Source organism: Podarcis muralis, chromosome 11 (genome assembly GCF_964188315.1).
Source record: "Podarcis muralis chromosome 11, rPodMur119.hap1.1, whole genome shotgun sequence".
Classification (NCBI taxonomy): domain Eukaryota; kingdom Metazoa; phylum Chordata; class Lepidosauria; order Squamata; family Lacertidae; genus Podarcis; species Podarcis muralis.
In genome coordinates this window covers 48,460,530-48,479,307 of record NC_135665.1, presented here as the reverse complement: position 1 = coordinate 48,479,307, position 18,778 = coordinate 48,460,530, and the positions used below count along the sequence as shown (strand labels likewise).

Below are 18,778 nucleotides of genomic sequence, written 5' to 3'. Positions count from 1 at the left end.
AAAGTCAAAGAATGGCTTGCAAAAGCCCTCGTCCAGGATAGAAAGTTCAAGTACTTGAATATCAGTGTTATCAAGTAGCAGCTAATGGAGACTGTACTTACTTCTGCTGTCCTTCTGCAGTATCTGGATTGTGCCTGTAGTGAAAGTCTGTGTAGGGCGCTAATATCCGCTGCAGTAAGGAAACAAAAGTTTGGAGTCATTCCCATTATCACCATACAATCTTTATTATTATCCACCGTTTAAATGTTGAAAAAATACTATCTATTCCAACGTAAGTGGTTCTTTCTTAAGTGATATAGAAAATAGAATTTGCTTCTGACCTTAACAAAGATACATCCAGCAAAATTATCTATGAAGCAGAGTAAAGTGAAGACATCCAATTAGAACGACCTATTATTCCTTACCTTTTGAAATAGAATATATGCAGCATCTTTTTTCATGTTTGCAACTTTTACCTGTTGACAGACCTGGCAGAAAGTACTGCCAATCGAGGGCTTATTTTTAAGGGTGTGTTTAAAAAGAAAATATGGATAATACAGATCACCGGATTGAGGCAACAACCCAAAGCATGTCTGTTCAGTAAGTCCTACTGAATTCAGTGGGGCTTAATCCTAGTTAAGTGGGGTTTGGAATGCAACCTAAGTGTTGATACACTAAGACTGTATAAGAAAAAGAAAGTTCCTACCTCTAATTCTACATCTGCACGCACATACTGTCGAGTCTTTGGATGATTGAGAAGATGCAAGACGGTCGTTATAAGAGCTTCATTTATACGGCTTAACTGGCAGTCAATCACATTTTTCAAAATGGTACTTAGACCACCTCGAAGTGCAACTACTTCTGGATTCTGAATTGCTGAAAGAAGAAAATGATATTAACTGAACCAATTAACCGTATTTCTCATCTAATCTTACTTCTATGTTTATGTTCAGCTTCATATCAAGAAAATGTTAAGATTTCAGCTTAAAACCTTTTTTGTTTAAAGTCAAAATATATTGTAAATTCCTTTTCTTGGATGCTCAGGAAAAAAATTCATTATTTACTTATTTACCAATTAATGCCAAAATAGGCTTCTAATCCATTTATAAAAGACAGAAACCAATTGTACATTATTAAAATTCAAAATAATTAAAAATACACCATACTTAAAGCACACAATAAAACAAACCCATTAAAACACTGACATATAAAAGGTAAAGGTACCCCTGCCCGTGCGGGCCAGTCGTGTCCGACTCTAGGGTTGCGTGCTCATCTCGCTCTAGAGGCCGTGAGCCGGCGCTGTCCGAAGACACTTCCGGGTCACGTGGCCAGCGTGACGAAGCTGCAGCTGGCGAGCCAGCACCAGCGCAGCACACGGAAATGCCGTTTACATTCCCGCTATAAAGTGGTACCTATTTATCTACTTGCACTCAGTGGCGTAGAGTGGGGGGTGCAGGGGGGGCCGGCCGCACCGGGCGCAACATCTGGGGTTGGGGCAAATCCACAGGTTAGGGGGCGCAAATCCACGGGTTAGGGGGCGCAAATCCACGGGTTAGGGGGCGCAAATTACTTGCCTTGCCCCGGGTGCTGACAACCCACGCTACGCCACTGCTTGCACTTAAGAGTGCTTTCGAACTGCTAGGTGGGCAGGAGCTGGGACTGAACGACGGGAGCTCACCCCGCCGCGGGGATTCGAACCGCCAACCATACGATCAGCAAGTCCTAGGCACTGAGGTTTTACCCACAGCGCCACCCGCATCCCCAAAACACTGACATATAAATGTCCATAATTAAAATATGCAACAAAACTATAATACTTTTCAACTTTCTTACCTAGTTCACAGATAATTGCAATGCATGCTCGAACCATCCTGTCCCTCTCCTGAAGGCCGTCATTTCCAACAGCTATCAAGGAATTGGTAACCGAACTAGGAAATAATGAAGCATTCACAGTGATCATCTGCAAAGAAATGCAAAAAGAAATGGAGAGATGGGTTTGTCACAGCAACATTACAGTAGGATTACAGAAATACACTAATGGTTCTTCTATATGTTTGTATCAAACTCTTTCTCCCACCTGCATGTTTGGGCTCAGTATTCTGCTCTTTTGCTTCCACATTCTTTTTCAACAGTTTCTTCGACAAATACATAAAGATGGCTATGTACTGTAAAAGGCTAGAAGCCATACCAAGATAAAGGATCTACTGCACAACCATGCAGATTTCTCTTCAGGGCCTTCTGGTTCAATTTAACTAGGGAGCAGCAGATATGCACTCAAAAAGCTGTTTCTAATGCAAGGCTAAATGGTGTTCACCAAGAATGGCCTCTTCTGTGCTGAAGTGTTCACAGCAGATAAATTGTGGGGCAAAGCTGGAAACGAAACAGCAGCACAGGTCTCATGCATTTTCTTAGAAAAGCAAATAATCCCAAGGTCTCCATACCTCTATGCAGCCATTGTATTTGAGAAGGATCATGCAGATCCATACTGCCTCCGCATGACATCTGCACAATGGATGTCATGTTTGCATCAGGGCCTCCACACATACAGCACAATGTGCAAAAGCCTAATCCATGTAATTTATACACTACGAAAACAGAATATCAAGATTGCACCCATTAGACCTACATGTGTGGCCTCCTATGCAACCCCATTCAAGTGCATCAATGTCAGGCATCAGCAAGCACACCAGAAGCAAGTCAAGGCAGGCATGATTCACCACCACACAGTGTTTCTCCCCCTCAAATACAACATCGGCTTAGGTCTCAGGGACCTCCAATACTTTTCAAAAGTAATGTGGGAAGTCCCCCAAAGGAAAACAAGAACCTTTTGGAGGAAAGTGGATACATCATAAAAACAACTGTCCAAAAAGAGGAAGAGGCTGAGCACTGTATACTCCAATCACTGTTTTCCCACCTTTCTAAATTAGGGAAAGGTTTGTATAAGACAGGCATAGGCAAACTCAGCCCTCCAGATGTTTTGGGACTACAACTCCCATCACCCATAGCTAATAGGACCAGTGGTCATGGATGATGGGAACTGTAGTCTCAAAACACCTGGAAGGCTGAGTTTGCCTATGCCTGGTGTAAGACATGTATATTGGCTTTGCTCTGGCAAAGAAATTTTCAGTTACTGCGGGAAATGTTGGAACAGCTACTATGATGCAATGGACCTATGTGGCCCTTTATATAGTCTAGTTATAGGAACTCATCAAATTTCTTCCTTTCCTACTTATGACAGAATGGGAGGGAGGAATCTGCTTTATTTGCAAGTTGTCTTTCAACAATGAAAGATTTACAATATTTTTGAGAAACTCTTGCTTTGTAAATCATCATCTGATACTATGTAACAGGAAGCTCATTTAGACTAGACTTCAAAGGAAAAGCTACACCCTTCTCCCACCAACAAGATAAATTTTCATTTAATTAATTTGTATTTTGTACCATTACACTAGAAACAGAGTAGCAATCTCTTTCACAAATACAAGAACTTATGTTCTTGCACTTGAAGGCATGAACAAACTTATGCTCATCATGGGTGGCAGGAAAGTACAAACAAGTGACCACTTATTGTGGCTTGGATTCTTTTACTAACAAATTTTGTCTGTATTACACAACTGAAAAAGGAAGACTGCTTATTACAGTGGTACCTCGGGTTAAGTACTTAATTCGTTCCAGAGGTCCGTTCTTAACCTGAAACTGTACTTAACCTGAAGCACCACTTTAGCTAATGGGGCCTCCCACTGCCGCCTCGCTGCCAGAGCACGATTTCTGTTCTCATCCTGAAGCAAAGTTCTTAACCCGAGGTACTATTTCTGGGTTAGCAGAGTCTGTAACCTGAAGCGTATGTAACCCGAGGTACCACTGTAGTTTGTTTATCATTTGGCATGCTAAAACTATAGCAGAAATAAAATCCCATCTTATGAAATACTTTTAAGTGATTTGGCTTATTGCTTCAAATTTACAACTTAATACCTACTGATAAAATACCTGTTAGTAGCTCTATACATAACTGCAGTGATTGAGTGTGAAAAGGAAATCGAATTGACAGAAGTAGTTTTGAATGTCATTATTTTGTCCTTGGTCTGAGGGCTCCTGATCTCCTTACCTGTATGGGAGAGCATACAGGGCTATACAACAATGGGAAGAAGAGACAGTAAACTGCCCTACTCACAGGCAGTTTTCATGGAACTTATGGATACTAACTAGCTGTTGCATTTGTACACTCTGTTTCTATTTTTACAACTCTATTTGCAACACAGTTGCAATACTCCAGCCATTTCACACATTATAGCAACACGGTGTTTCCAAGTTTCCAACACTGCTTCTTCCACAGTCATACAGAATTTGGTTTTGGGTTATTCAGCGGAAAATCGCACTATGCTATTGTTTCCGAACATACCTTCCTGACTAAACGAAGTGCTTGTGTCCTTTCTACTTCATTACTCTGCTGTATGTCAATGCACCTAAAAGCATAAAAATGAGGAGGAAATACTTTAATTAGGGTTCAAGGTGGCAGAATGTAGTGCATTTTAAAACAGCCGTGCATTTCCCAGATATACTCGGTTTTTACTTTTGAACGTATAGCGGCAAGGTTCAAGTTCTTGAGATGACTGTTGCAAAACAGTCCAGACTTGCACCAAAGCCCCTCAATTTACAATTCTGCGCAACCAGCAAAACCCAATGTAACAATATATTTGAGGCAATCTTTCAATAAAACCAGGCTATGCAATCAATATTTAGAGATTAGTCGTGTTTCTCCCATTTCCAATTTCAAAATAAGTTTATTTTGAAAAGTTGTGCATTTGGGATTGTAGCCAGCAGTGTCACTCAGCTAGTGGTGAGGCGTCTATCAATGAACAGGGAGTAAAATAATTTTCAGTGGTTCCGACTTCACCTTAAAGCCCCTTGCCTCTCCTAAAACTGTTCCAGAGAGCTGGGGAGCCCTCCAGAGCAATGCAGGGAGACACAGGAGGCTGCAGGGTGGGCGGGGAACTGCTAAATATTTCTTCTCTCCTCATTCCATCAAAGAAAGCCTGACCATCAGCTGAGTGACGCTGCTGCATACAACCCTGATTGTTTCATGTCACTCAAAGCAGGCATCTATTAAATGTAACAGGTTGCGATTTGCTCAAACGAAAAGGTTCAAAGAGTCATATAAACAATGATTCATTATCCAAATCAGGAAAAAGATTTCAAATACAGTATCAATTTATTATTACCTGGCTATCAAGTAATCCACTTTTAATTTTAACACCTTCTGCAGAATACTGGAGTCTCGGATAAGGTATCGAAGGGCTCGCAGCCCTGCCGCTCGCACCTCTTTTGCTTCATTCAGTAAAGCTAATCGCAAACTATGATACAAATGATAAGAAAATCACTCAGGCTTTAAATAATTAAGTGTGTCCCTTTTGCTAAAAACAGACTCGCTCTTCCTTTCTGCGAGACAGGAACAGATCCATGCTTAAGTACACAGCTATTCATGTCAGACATTTTAACACCCAAGATGTAAGCAAAACTCTCCACTGCTTCGCATTTTCTTCTCCTTGCTGAAAACAATATTAATAATGAAAGTAAGTTAAGACTGCCTGTTTCCATGAAGAGCATGTCCTCATTTTAAATAGTTACACAATTGTGAACACCTGGTTTTCAGCAGCTTAGTAATAAGTAATTTGGTTTCCACTTCAAAGCTGGTTGGACGCTCCCACCAATGCCAATTTGTAAAATCCAACCAACAGTGCAGAGAATATTAAACAATACTTACCATCTCAGCCTGTGATGTCATTATTTGGGCTAGGGTGTGTGGAATGTGTGTGGCCCAATACTTCCTGTTCTGAAGCTTCTTTGGTTAAAAAAAAAAAATCAGTGCTAAAGAGCTTATGCGTCTCAAAAGCTCAGCTGGATGGTCCCGCTTGCACAAACAGAGGCCAATTGTTCACCACTTTCAGGGTTAGGGAAGCTATTCTGATCGCACTGCTTAGTGACAGACTGTTTTTGCTTACCTCTGTAGCTATTTCAGGGAATTATCTGCCTCAGGCCCTTTGACTGTGGAATCCATTCTTTCTACGGCTGGCACACATTAACTGGATTTTTAGTTGAGAAGTTCAAAGACAGATAATAGCTCTAGCAATCTGTTATAATGTAATGATTCTTTAATACCAATAATTAGATAGGAGGTGCTAGTTTCTCTTGTCTGGATTCATTTGCACTTTTTAAAAATTATAATTAAAGGTAGGGTAGGAACTGGATCCAGTCCACTAGCCACTTCCCTACCTAAAGTAGAAATTAAAGAATTGCTAAAATATTAGGAATTATCGCAAGAATTATCACAAGCTGCTGCAATGTCACATCTTGTTTTAAATATCAGATTAGACTTCCAAGTGAATGTCTACAACCCAAAATATAAAATTAAAATAAAATCTGCACTCAGATTTGAAGTAGTGATTGGTAACAGGAAGCTGATCACACAGAAGTGATCCATAACCTTTTGGGTGGTTTCATTGCCCATGAAAGTAATATATCACTATATTTGTTTACAATACAGTCATACCTTGGTTCTTGAATGGCATCCATTCCGGAAGTCCATTTGACTTCCAAAAACGTTCAAAAACCAAGGTGCAGCTTCCATTTGGCTGCAGGAGCTTCCTGCACTCAATCGGAAGCTGCGTCGGATGTTTGGCTTCCCAAAAAAGTTCGCAAACTAGAACACTTACTTCCGGGTTTGCGATGTTTGGGAGCCAAAACATTTGAGTCACAAGGCGTTCGAGAACCAAGGTGCAACTGTACAGACAACAAGTGCTTAACTGCTATAGACAACAAGTGCTAAATTCTCACTGATTTTAATGGAGCAGGGTTATAGACGTATTCTGTACAAGTTCTGCTGAATTTAACAGTAAATGAGATGTGGACTGCTGCCCATGCTAATGGTAAAATAAATAATACTTTCTGATACACAAACTTAGCAGAGAACAACATAGTATTGTGAATATCAAGATTCTTCACTGGATAAGAGATTTTTACAGACATTTTCCCCTACCACCACAAAAAAACACCTTTCATATTTGTGCTTATTATATTACTTTAACACAATTTCACATGCAATAGTTTTAAGAAATTCCACAGGTCTTTAGCTTACTTTGTAAAACCAGACTTTTCAGTTGATAAATTGTTCACAGATTTTCTACACGATGGACTGAGTAGAAAACCTGGCAAACAGCAGCCTGTCTGTGCCATCTGAGACAAGCTACCAGGCTCACACTAAGCATTTCTACAGGTCATCCCTATGACCAAAGACTGGGCAGAAAAAATGCTACTAGGTAGAAGTTAAGGGACATAAAATGACAAAAGGGGCACAGAGCCTAGACTAGTACCTCCTTCCTCCAACACAAGAACTGAGCATGGCTGAGATGTTTCTGGTCTTCAGCTTCTAATGCATTATCAGAATCAAGAACTCTGTAATGGATAGAGCACCTGCCACATACTCAGAACAATCTGTATCATGACCTCAACACATTGCCATCCAAAATGCTGTTTAGCTTACAACTGAAACAACAGTCACAGAAACACTAGCTTATCATTCATGAATGGTCCAAATAATGCTCCAAAATAAAGAGAGAGACTTACCATATGATGATGTTTTCATAAGTAAAACCTAGCTTTTCTTCAGTATGACCAGCATTACAAAGAAGCTGCAAGTATAAAATGTGTATTTCAACTGGCAGGGTAAGGAGTTCTGTAACAAGTCAAACACACTTTTCTCCACAGCTACTCAATTCTCTCCCTGGCTTTCTGGTGTTATAACCAAACTAAGCAATTCTTTTCAAGGTATTGCCGAAAGAAAAAGATGTGTTATGATCGTATTGCATTTTAGCAAACCTTTTTAAAAAAATAAATAAGTACTTTAAATAAAATATGCTGATAATTCAAAGGACTGAAATGAGTTTCATGACAATAGTTTCACATCTCTGTCCAATCTATTTCTGCAGCAGTATTCATTCTGAAGTGCATGGAGCCAATCTCTGCTACTCTCGACATTTGCAAAAGTGCAAATTCACTGCTGCCACTTTAGTTTATACATCTATAAATACAGGCTGGCAAGGGGATAAAGATTGCTTTATATGATTCAGCTGTTAAAAACACAGATAAGCAGGTCACCTTCTAACAGAAAGGTTTCCAGGTAAGTGGCAGAATGTCTTAAAGGGATAGAAACTAGAAAAGTGAAATCCAAGTGAAAAGCATTTTTTCAGCTCTGCAAAAAAACGGGTTGGGTTATACACTACTGAACAAACTTTAACTTGAAAGTACTTTTTTAAAAATCATTTTTTTCATGGGGGGCCGGAATGTGTCATCCTACTATAAACACTTGGAAAAGGGGAAGTGGGTTTACAACAGCGGGGGGGGGGGGTCGGGACTTCTTCAGCCTGAGGGTTGAATTCTATACAGTCATACCTGGTTACGTTCGGTTCAGGTTACGTCTTTTCAGGTTGCATCCTGCGGCGACCCGGAAGTACCGGAAAGGGTTACTTCCGGGTTTCGCCGCTCACGCATGTGCAGATGCTCAAAATGACATCACGTGCATGCGCAAAATCGGCGAATCGCGGCCCACGCAGACGCAGGTTGCATTCTGCTCATGTTGCGAACGGGGCTCCGGAACGGATCCTGTTCGCAACCAGAGGTACCACTGTAGTGCCAATGGTGGGCAGGTCAGAGGAAAAAACGTGGGCAGAATAACAGGTGTTAAGTCTTACCTTTCTTTGGTAATCTACATTCCTGCCACATAAAAGTCAGAGGTTTCTACAGACACCCCTCCATCAAGGCAAGCCAGAGGCATTATCACAGTTCAATGACACATTCCAGCCAGGCAAATGCACTCCTTGAAGGTGAGGCATCTGGCAAGGGGATGGGGGCACAAGACTGAGGAGAATCCCATGGGTCAAATAGAGGCCAGGAATGCCACCTTCCACCCCCAGGCACGAGGTTCCCCATCTCTATAGTTTACAACCAGTAAATAAGCAAAAAGGCAGTACGGTATCTTAAAAACCTATATGGTGAACTCACTGTTACTTATTGACAATACTTAGCATGTACAACACATTCTGAGTAGTTGTTGGAAATACCAAAAATATAACCTTTAGTGTAGAGATTTATTTTTTTCTATTTTATTACATTTATATACCACCTTTATATTCCAGTGAGCTCAAGGTAGTACATATGGTTCTCCCTCTCCCCATTTCATCCTTACAACAACCCTAGGAGGTAGATGAGGCTAAGAGATGGTGACTGGCCCAAGGTCACCCAGTGAGCTTCAGGGCTGAGTGGGGATTCGAACCCTGCTCTCCCAAGTGCTAGTCCAACACTCTACCATGTCGCCACACTAATATTGAAGCTACACATTTTAAGTGTGAAAACTTCCAGGGTAACACCTAGCCATGGTTCAAGCTACAGGGCTGAGTCATCGCATAAACAGTGGCTTACAGTTAGAACTCTCAGGCGTTACTGCTGCTGCCACAGTGAAAAGAAAAAGGAGAAAAGTTATCATTCCTTCCAACTGCACAGTTCCTGATCCCCTGCCAAACAACAGAATAGCAAAACAGGGCCACCCACAGACAAGGTAACAGGTTTCTTAAAGGACTCAGCATGTGCACAGATTATTATTATTTTTTTGCAAATAAAAAACTAGAACACAGCCACAAAGAAACTGAAAAAAACCTTCCTGATGAAGGTGGCTTGTTGTGGTTTCCTTTTTCTGACAACGGGCATTTTTGGAAAAAAAACAACAACTCTGCTTTTAATGTAAATTGCCTCTGGCCATCCATAAATAGAATACAATAAACAATAAACAATTAATGTATCCCCACCAGCACAAAAGTACACAAAATGACTCCCCCAAACTGCATGAAGAATTAGGGAAGCTCCCCATCTCCTCATGACACTTCACAGCATGGAAATGACCTCCAGCTTTCTGCCATTACGTCCATTTCCCCCCATCCCATGACCATTTTGGGAGAAAGAGACCAAACACTTTTTTTTTTAGGTACTCAACTGCTTGATAGATATGTTGTCAAAATGAGCTAAAGCAATTCTACAAATATTATTTAAGTTCTGTTGGTCAGCAGTCAGCTATGCTTGTTACTTGATCCAGTGAAATCATGACAAGTGAGAGACACAAGTGTGTGACACTCACATGGTTTAGCGATCATATCACTAGTTCCCTCTGTCTTTCCCCTAAATAGAAGATTTAGTTATTGGGATATATGTCAAACCACTGCATCACGCAGAAACTCTAAAAAGCTAGTGGCCTGCATTCAGTGAAAGTGTCTGAGGAGATTACTGTTTAAAAGGATAAAACTTCAAACTTTTCCCTTTCCACTATTTAAATGTAATTTCTAAAAATGCAGCTAGCACAATTACACTTGAGTGCCAAACTTCAATATTTCTGGTCTTAATGTGGTGCACATTCTTTATTTAATTCCATTTATGAATCTCTTCCCATGAAACATCTCAAAGCATTAACAAGGCATATACAATACAGTCGTACCCTGGAAGTCAAATAGAATCCGTTCTGGAAGTCCATTTGACTTCCAAAACGTTCGGAAACCAAAGCGTGGCTTCTGATTGGCTGCAGGAAGGTCCTGCAGCCAATTGGAACCCGCAGAAGTCCTGTTGGACATTCGGCTTCCAAAAATAGTTCACAGACCGGAACACTCACTTCAAAGGTTTTGATCGTTCGGGAGCCAAAGTGTTTGACATCCAAGGTATGACTATATATATATAAAGGTAAAGGTAAAGGGACCCCTGACCATTAGGTCCAGTCGTGACCGACTCTGGGGTTGCGGCGCTCATCTCGCTTTACTGGCCGAGGGAGCCGGCGTACAGCTTCCAGGTCATATGGCCAGAATGACTAAGCCGCTTCTGGTGAACTGGAGCAGAGCACAGAAACGCCGTTTACCTTCCCGCTGGAGCGGTACCTATTTATCTACTTGCACTTTGACGTGCTTTCGAACGGCTAGGTTGGCAGGAGCAGGGACCAAGCAACGGGAGCTCACCCCGTCATGGGGATTCGAACAGCCGACCTTCTGATCGGCAAGTCCAAGGTTCTGTGGTTTAACCCACAGCGCCACCCGCGTCCCGACTATATATATATATATATATATATCCGCAACTCAGATTCAGAGAAGGGACAGACTAGAATTAAAATGTCCACTTAAAAGGTTTGATGGAAAAGAAAGGACTTTGACAGGTATCAAAAAGGCAATACAGACCATACTCATTTGATATGTAATGGGAGGGAGTTCCAAAGGGTAGATGCCACCATGCTAAAGGCCCCATTCTGCCACTGTTACATGTGCCACGTAATACTCATTCTGCATTTTTAAGAAATTGATGTTTCAGTGTGGCAGCACCTACACTCTGAAACGCCCTGGCTACGGACATCAGGCAGGTACCTTCACTGTACAGTTTTCAGCACCTGCTAAAAACATTTTTGCTTAGGCAAACCTACCCAGACATGTAGAAGAATGTTTATGTATGTTTTAATCTTTTTTTTAGCTTATTGCTGATTTTATTTTCTGAATGTTTTAAATAATTGTTTTTACTGCTACTTTTATTGTTTTATTCTCTTTGTAAAAAAACAAAACAAACCTCAAAGCAGTATACAACCAATGAAATAAAATAAATAAATCTCAATGGCAGTTCATTTATACAATCTCTCTATCCAAAATAGTATTCCTAAGATCATGTACTTCTGATGTACTGTACATATCTTTCAATACACTTTTCTTTTGGTTCTTTTGTTACACGTCTTACATATCCCTATTTCCATCTATATCCAAAATGACGAATATTTTTTCTGTCAAAGATACTTCAACCATTTCTTTCACTGCATAGAATTCTACTCAACTAAATTATAATCAGAGCAGACCTACTGAAATTTAAAAAGATAGTTCCATGACTTTCAATGGACCTTGTCAGAGTAAAATGTAGCTGAATACCACCCACTGCATTAAAGTTCTGGCTCAAGTCCTGTAGCACAAAGCTTATGATGACCAAGTAAGTAATATTCAGCAAAACATTAATGAACGGATACAGTGATTTTTAATCACTTTCCCTTCATCACTTTTATCATCCCATCGCTACATCATTCACTCACAAGTTTTCCATACCATCATTATTTTTTATTTGCCAACTGAATCAATTGATTTGGCATGATGCAAAAAAATAAAAAACAAACAAACCATAAATGCTTTAACTATTATAAAAATTCTTACCTTAGTAAAGTTATTCAAGTGGCCTAGCTTTCTCATATTTGAAACCCCTTGCAATTTGGCCACATTTTGGAGAATCTCTCTCAGGTTATCAGAAGGGTCTGCAAGAGAAAAAAAGTATCGGTAGGCACAGATTAGAGAAGCAACAACTATACTACCTGTCCTGTCTTTCTTTAATCAATTTCTGCTTCTAAGGAAGTTGTAAACATTTTGATAGCAGCAGGCTAATAGTTTAAAGACCAGGAGGGAAGCGAAGGCTGATTGAGATTTCTCTCTCAAAAAATACAGGTCTCTGTTTCCTGACCCAAATGAGGACGTACCCAAACCTAATTTGCAGAAAAGTGTCTGGATCATACCCAAAGGGTGAATTCCAGCTAGAGCTCTCCAAAGCTGGAAGAACCACCATTTGGGCATTTACTAGCAATGTAATTGTAAGTAACAAACATGCACTACCCAATATGTTAAACAGGCTTCACTATTGAAAGTGTCAAATGAAGTTTTTTCAATTTGGTTGAAAATTTCATGAAGCAGCCTAACTAAGGTTCTGCTGAAGATTATACCTACTTAGTGAAGAATGCTGGGGTCTATTTTCTAACATATCTCAACATGCACCTTTGTGAATGTTTGGCGCCAGTTTTGGATTAGGGAGTTTATCCAATTTTAGGGGAGTTATTCTTTGTTTTATGAGTTTACACAGTGTTTTTTGCTTGAAAGGGGTCAAATTAAAATTCTAAACAAACTTAAAAACTAAATAACTAGCTACTTTTCTTTTCTTTTCAACTACCCCTGAAATCAATTACTGTGAAGCAGCAGGTATATTAGTGGAAGTATTCAGAGTGATATCCAACATTTGTCATACTCAGCTCTGACACATTAAAATCAACAGACTTGTGTCAACTGGTTTTAGTAGTTCTGCTATGAATATGCCTAAAGTTGGATATCACCTTCAGGAAGTGATGTAGCAAAGGCCATCAAATGCCACTACTGTAGCTGAAATTTCTTCAACAGCATACCAGAATACGGTGGTGGAGGAAATCATACTGTGGAGAAGGAATAGCTTGTCACATTTCCCATTTGAGAAGCTCAGGATTACCAGGGGGGACCATTCTAGAGAACATTTCATCCAGTTTCAAGATCAAGTAGTACAAACCACAAGCACAAGATTAAAGAGAATAGTGTTGGCATATAAGTACCACTAACAGTTTGTTATAACCTTTAATTTCAAGGGTATATAATAGATGGGAACAAACTGCTTCCCTATAATTTAGCATCGCTGAAAATGTAATTTGACTGATTCCTATTCCTTTGTTTCGCGCTTTCAGCATAATATTGGTGACAGCGACCCTAGCTTTCAAAGCTTTGAGCTGTACAAGTGATTTCGTATTGCATCTCAAGGACCAAATCATAGTGTCTCAAAGATTTCTCTAGAATGTTTGATTTCATGAATTAAAAAAACAAGATACTTCCTCAATAAGGTTCCTGAAAAGAAAAGAAAAAAACATTCTAACTTGGTCAATTGAGAATGTCAAGCAAAAACTAAGGATGTTCTCCTTCTCTGGGTAAGTAATAAACACTCTTGACACAAAAATCATTGGGGGAAAATCTTTCAAAGTGTATGTGGCATGTTATGGTGAGGTCTGGCATACCTCAGTAATGAAGTCTGCCCCCACAGCTTTTGCAGAAAAAGAAAAAAAAGAAAAACCAATCACAGCAAATTCATATCCCACCAGGAGCACATCCTGGAGAAAAACAAATTCCAGCTTGCATGTAAAAGCAAAGCATTATTTTCCGATTCTAACCTGAAGAGATAGGGCGAATCAAATTCATACAAGAATGTTAATGCTTGTACGTTGCTCCCTTTCATTATCAAAGACTCATAACTAGAAAGGGCAGAGCACATACTTTCCACGCAGAAGGCCCCAAGACTGTTATTTCCCGTCAAAAGGGTCAAGCAAAAGGAAAGACTTTATCCGAAGACCCTGGAGAACCACTTGTCAATGAGAACTGTTGTGGCATCTGAGAGCTGATAGACAGGTAATATGGCTATTTATCACCACTTTAGTGATAATCATTAGCTGATGGGACTTAAGAGTCCAAAAAACTCAGAAGGTTCCCTACCACTGCCCTAAACCACAGTGAAGAGTAGACTAACCACAGTTTTATGTCCTAAACAGCAGTTAATTGAAAAAGGAAGTGAAAACTACTAATCTCCTCCTCATGACTGCAGCAGGGTGGAGAGTGGAGCTCTTAACCCTTAGGTCAGGGAAGATGGGAGTTGTAGTCCAACAACATCTGGGGACTCAAGGCTAAGAAAGGCTGTTCCAATGATATCCTCTATACACATTTTTTTAAATAACCAAGGCACTATACATGCTTTTCAGTTACATATTGCAACAAGTGCAGAACTTGTGGTTCTTGAAGCCATTTTCTCATAAACTAGAACTACAGTGGTGCCTCACAAGACGAAATTAATCCGTTCCGCGAGTCTCTTCGTCTTGCGGTTTTTTCGTCTTGCGAAGCACGGCTATTAACGGCTATTAACGGCTTAGCGGCTTAAAGAAAAAGGAAACAAACTCGCAAGAACTCGCAAGACGTTTCATCTTGCGAAGCAAGCCCATAGGGAAATGCGTCTTGCGGAACGACTCAAAAAATGGAAAACCCTTTCGTCTAGCGAGTTTTTCGTCTTGCGAGGCATTCGTCTTGCGGGGCACCACTGTATTAAAGATATTAAATACAAATATATATATTTGTATTTAATAAAAGAGCTTTCACATGCACAATAAACTTTTTTATTTTGCTGCAGTAGTACAACCTCCCCAGATTCCTATCAAATACTATCACTATTTTTCCATCCCACAATGCCCTCTTCTTCTTTCATTAATAAATTCCAATTATAGGTTGCTACTTTCTTGTATTCCAATATCTTCCAGACAGTGGTACAGTGCATGTGTGTAATATGTATCAATATGTATATGAGGATGTATATAGAAGAGAAAGAATGCGTATATTTGATTTTTAAAGCCTGTTATGAAATGGACCTGGATTCCTGGTTTCAGTTTGTGCTGAGCCAGGACTGGCCACTTCAACACACTTATGTGAGCAAATACTCCTGTGATTAATCATGGTCTCCAGCTGTAAACTGCTATTCACTCTTCCTTGTAATTCACATCCTGCTTTTTAAAATATATAATCTATTTCAGATTGCAAAGAATCCTGAAACACGCACTGCTTGTATTTCAAAAGTTACACAAAAAAGAATGCAGTTTTATTTTCAAAATTTTCTCCACAAGGTCTGAAAATCCAGAATCTTTCAACAACAACCAAAGTAAGAGTTACACAGTATTAAATATTTGTATGCCTGCTTAATCTCATTATCAGTCCTGCTATGCCACAAAAGTTACACAACTTAGAAGAAAACCAGAACAGGCCATTTATACTGTGTGAAAGCATTAAAGGTTGAGAGGTGGTGAGAAAAGGAGCTTGAAAAATATTTGGTATTGAGCAAAACCACTACCGTATCAATTAGGGAAACCACTATTTGAATTTTAAATAAGCTTTCAAGTTAAATATGCCTAAATTTTAAAGAAAGGTGAAGCTTTATAAAATCGAGTTAGGAGTCAGAGTAGCACTTATCTGCAAACTCCTTCTGGTGGAATTCAAAATTACTTGGACATTTATGCTGAAATTCATATAAGTATCACGTATCTAGTAATTAACAATGGATGCTGATAAATAATAAGTCTATATTCCATTTATTATTTTACATCATTAATTCGGTTAAGTATGGAATTCAAGCTTCTAACATCTAAGAGAAAGAGTAGTGGAGATGCTAACCAATTGTTAGGGGGGTGTAGACTCCTTTCAAACTTCTCAAACTACTCTGGTGTGTATACTGAGGGCACGTGAAGAGAATTGGTGTTGCCTCTTCCAACAGACAACTCCCTCACAAAATAGGCAATTGCACACTTACCAGCTTAGCTATTAAGTGTTGTATCCCAATGGCGTAGATATTTATGGCATGCAATGGAGCCAAAAGTTCTAAGCCAGAAGTGGAGAACCATTTTCAGCTCTTCTGGGCAGTCTTTCAGATACTTGAGTCTAAATAACTTAGGTCTTTAAACACTAATGTGAGTATCATGAATTGGGCCCAGAAACAAGCTGGCAGCCAGTGCAGGTATTTTAAAACGGAGGTTATATGAATTCAAAATAGAACCCTGGCCAGTAATCTGGCTGCTGCACTTGGGACCAGTTGAAGTTTCCCAATAGTCCGCAAGGGTAGTCCCATGTAGATCACATGGCAATAGACCAGTCTGGAAGTTAACAGAATGTGGAATACAATGGCCAAGGCATCTCTCTCCAAAATAAGCCACAGCTGGCGAACCAGCCAAAGCTGGAAATAAACACTGCTAGCTACCAAGCCTCCTTGAGCCTCCAGTGACAGCTTTGGATCCAAGAAAACCCTAAAACTACAGACCTGCTCCTTCCTCCCAGTGCAAACACAGCCAGAACATGAAGTCTTCCCGCTTCCTAGACTCAATAACTCAGAACACATCTCAGGATTCAGCTTCAATTTACTGGTCCACATCCAACTCGTGTGTGTGCATGTATTCCATTGTAACACATTATATTCAAAGATTACTCTGTGAGCAGAGTAGTCAACTTGGAATAGAACTTTGGTTCAAATACCAAATCAGACATAATATTACCTTTTACCCACCTAGCTTACCTCAGAGGACTGTTGTACAGATGAAATTAGACTACCCCAATGAGTTTTTCGTAGGAAGGACTGTCTACAAATATGAAGATTATTTTCTTTGGTAGCATTTAAATTCTCTGCCCTCAACAAGAGTAATCTTCATATCAGTGTTAAAAAATGTGAACTGTACAATGGAAAACACTTAATTATAAATGCTGGCCAAAGACCCAGCAAAGCTGACACGTTGTTTGCTTCAGGTGAAAGGAGTAGAAAGGCATGGAAAAGGGGAAGTCTTCCATATCATAATATGTCTTCTCGAATAAAGAATTTGAGAACCAGTGCTACTAAATATGAAACTGAGATCAATAACACTTAAAATAGTCTCAGATATTCAAAATTATATCACTATAGTCATCAGTTCACATATTCTGGCTTGCTGAGAACATTCTCCAGGTTTCCCAACATGCACACAGGATTCCAGACGCTAGCAGACCACATAAAGTAAGATACACATCCCTATGCACCCCAGTTTTCTGTGAGGCACAAAGAACTGGAAGGAAGAGAGATATTTCAGTCTGTTGTCAGAAAGAGATTCCAGGACTCTGAAGGCAACCACATTTGTAGACTCTTTCCCACAGTTCCTTTGGATTTTTGTTTCTAACAGGATATTTCACAACATAAAACAATAGTTCATTTGCAACATAGCATACTCTTAATGTAATCCATCATGAAAGTTCTGAACTTTGAGAGGCTTAAGAGGCATTCAACACACACTGCAATAAACAGGATTTTAACCTATGATGCCAGACTGTATATATTCATGATTACATTTAGACAAGTTTACCTACTAAAGTTCTGATGTGACAGATATCCAAGTGATCAAATTTGTATACACAAATTTCAGTATCAATCATCTATGTTCACATCAAGGATGTTGCTTGATAAATTCAACAAAACAAAAATATGATCTAGTGTTAACCATAAACCAAACTAAACCAATCCAAGACGTTAAATTTAAAAGTATACAATAACATGTGATTTAATAAACTAAATTAATGGTGGGGGACCTGTGTCACTCCATATCTGTAACCATCCCTAACAGCTGGCCATGCGGGCTGGAGCTGATGAGAGTTAGAGTCCAACAACATCTCGAGGGCCACAGATTTCCTACTTCTGAAATAAGTATCCATACCTAATCAAAATGTTTGGGTTCTATAATATCCTGCATGTAGAGATTTATTTTTAAATTGTACAATTTCCCACTAATGACATTTTGAGGTTGAAATGTGTTGAAACCTTTGGTATCTCTTTATATATATATTACCAGGTTCATCTATGTTATTTCTCATCTGTTGTATGCCAATAGGTATTTTGGTTCAGTATGTTTGTCTAATTAAAAAACATGTTATTTCAGCATTGATACAATTATCCATTTATACTGTAATGTTTTGCGCTTAAGAGCAGGGATCCTCAATTCTTCTAAAAACTGTTGTTTTGGGACTACAATTCCCATCATCCCTGATCACTGGTCCTGTTAGCTAGCTAGGGATGATGGGAGTTGCAGTCCCAAAACAGTTGGAGGGCCGAGTTTGCCTATGCCTGCCCTTGACTATTTCTCAGTCATTCAAAAGTTATTGTGTTTCTTTCAAGCGGGGCTGGAAAACGTTTGATCCACCAAGACAACTGTAGCCCACCAGTCAGGCATGTCAGCTGACCAGGGGCTCAATAAACACTGATTGCTTGGGGACTTGGGAGACCACACTGCATTGGTCATGACTTGCATTCAGCTATGTGCATCAAAGTTATACAGGAAACTGGAGATGACTTTTCACATGGCATGCAA

General features: G+C 39.7%; 1 protein-coding gene across 3 annotated transcripts in view; it reads right to left on the bottom strand.

Annotated features, from left to right (window-relative positions):
• RICTOR (RPTOR independent companion of MTOR complex 2) overlaps positions 1-18,778 on the bottom strand; it is a 56,374-nt gene that overhangs the window by 34,111 nt on the left and 3,485 nt on the right. For all 3 annotated transcript variants that reach the window (XM_028747862.2, XM_028747863.2, XM_028747864.2), the window contains exons 3-9: positions 12,243-12,340; positions 7,600-7,664; positions 5,199-5,330; positions 4,379-4,442; positions 1,813-1,939; positions 686-855; positions 102-169 (exon numbers count right to left, since the gene is read on the bottom strand). In XM_028747862.2, the coding sequence (XP_028603695.2) occupies positions 102-169; positions 686-855; positions 1,813-1,939; positions 4,379-4,442; positions 5,199-5,330; positions 7,600-7,664; positions 12,243-12,340 (724 nt within the window). The remainder of the gene's footprint in view (positions 1-101; positions 170-685; positions 856-1,812; positions 1,940-4,378; positions 4,443-5,198; positions 5,331-7,599; positions 7,665-12,242; positions 12,341-18,778) is intronic.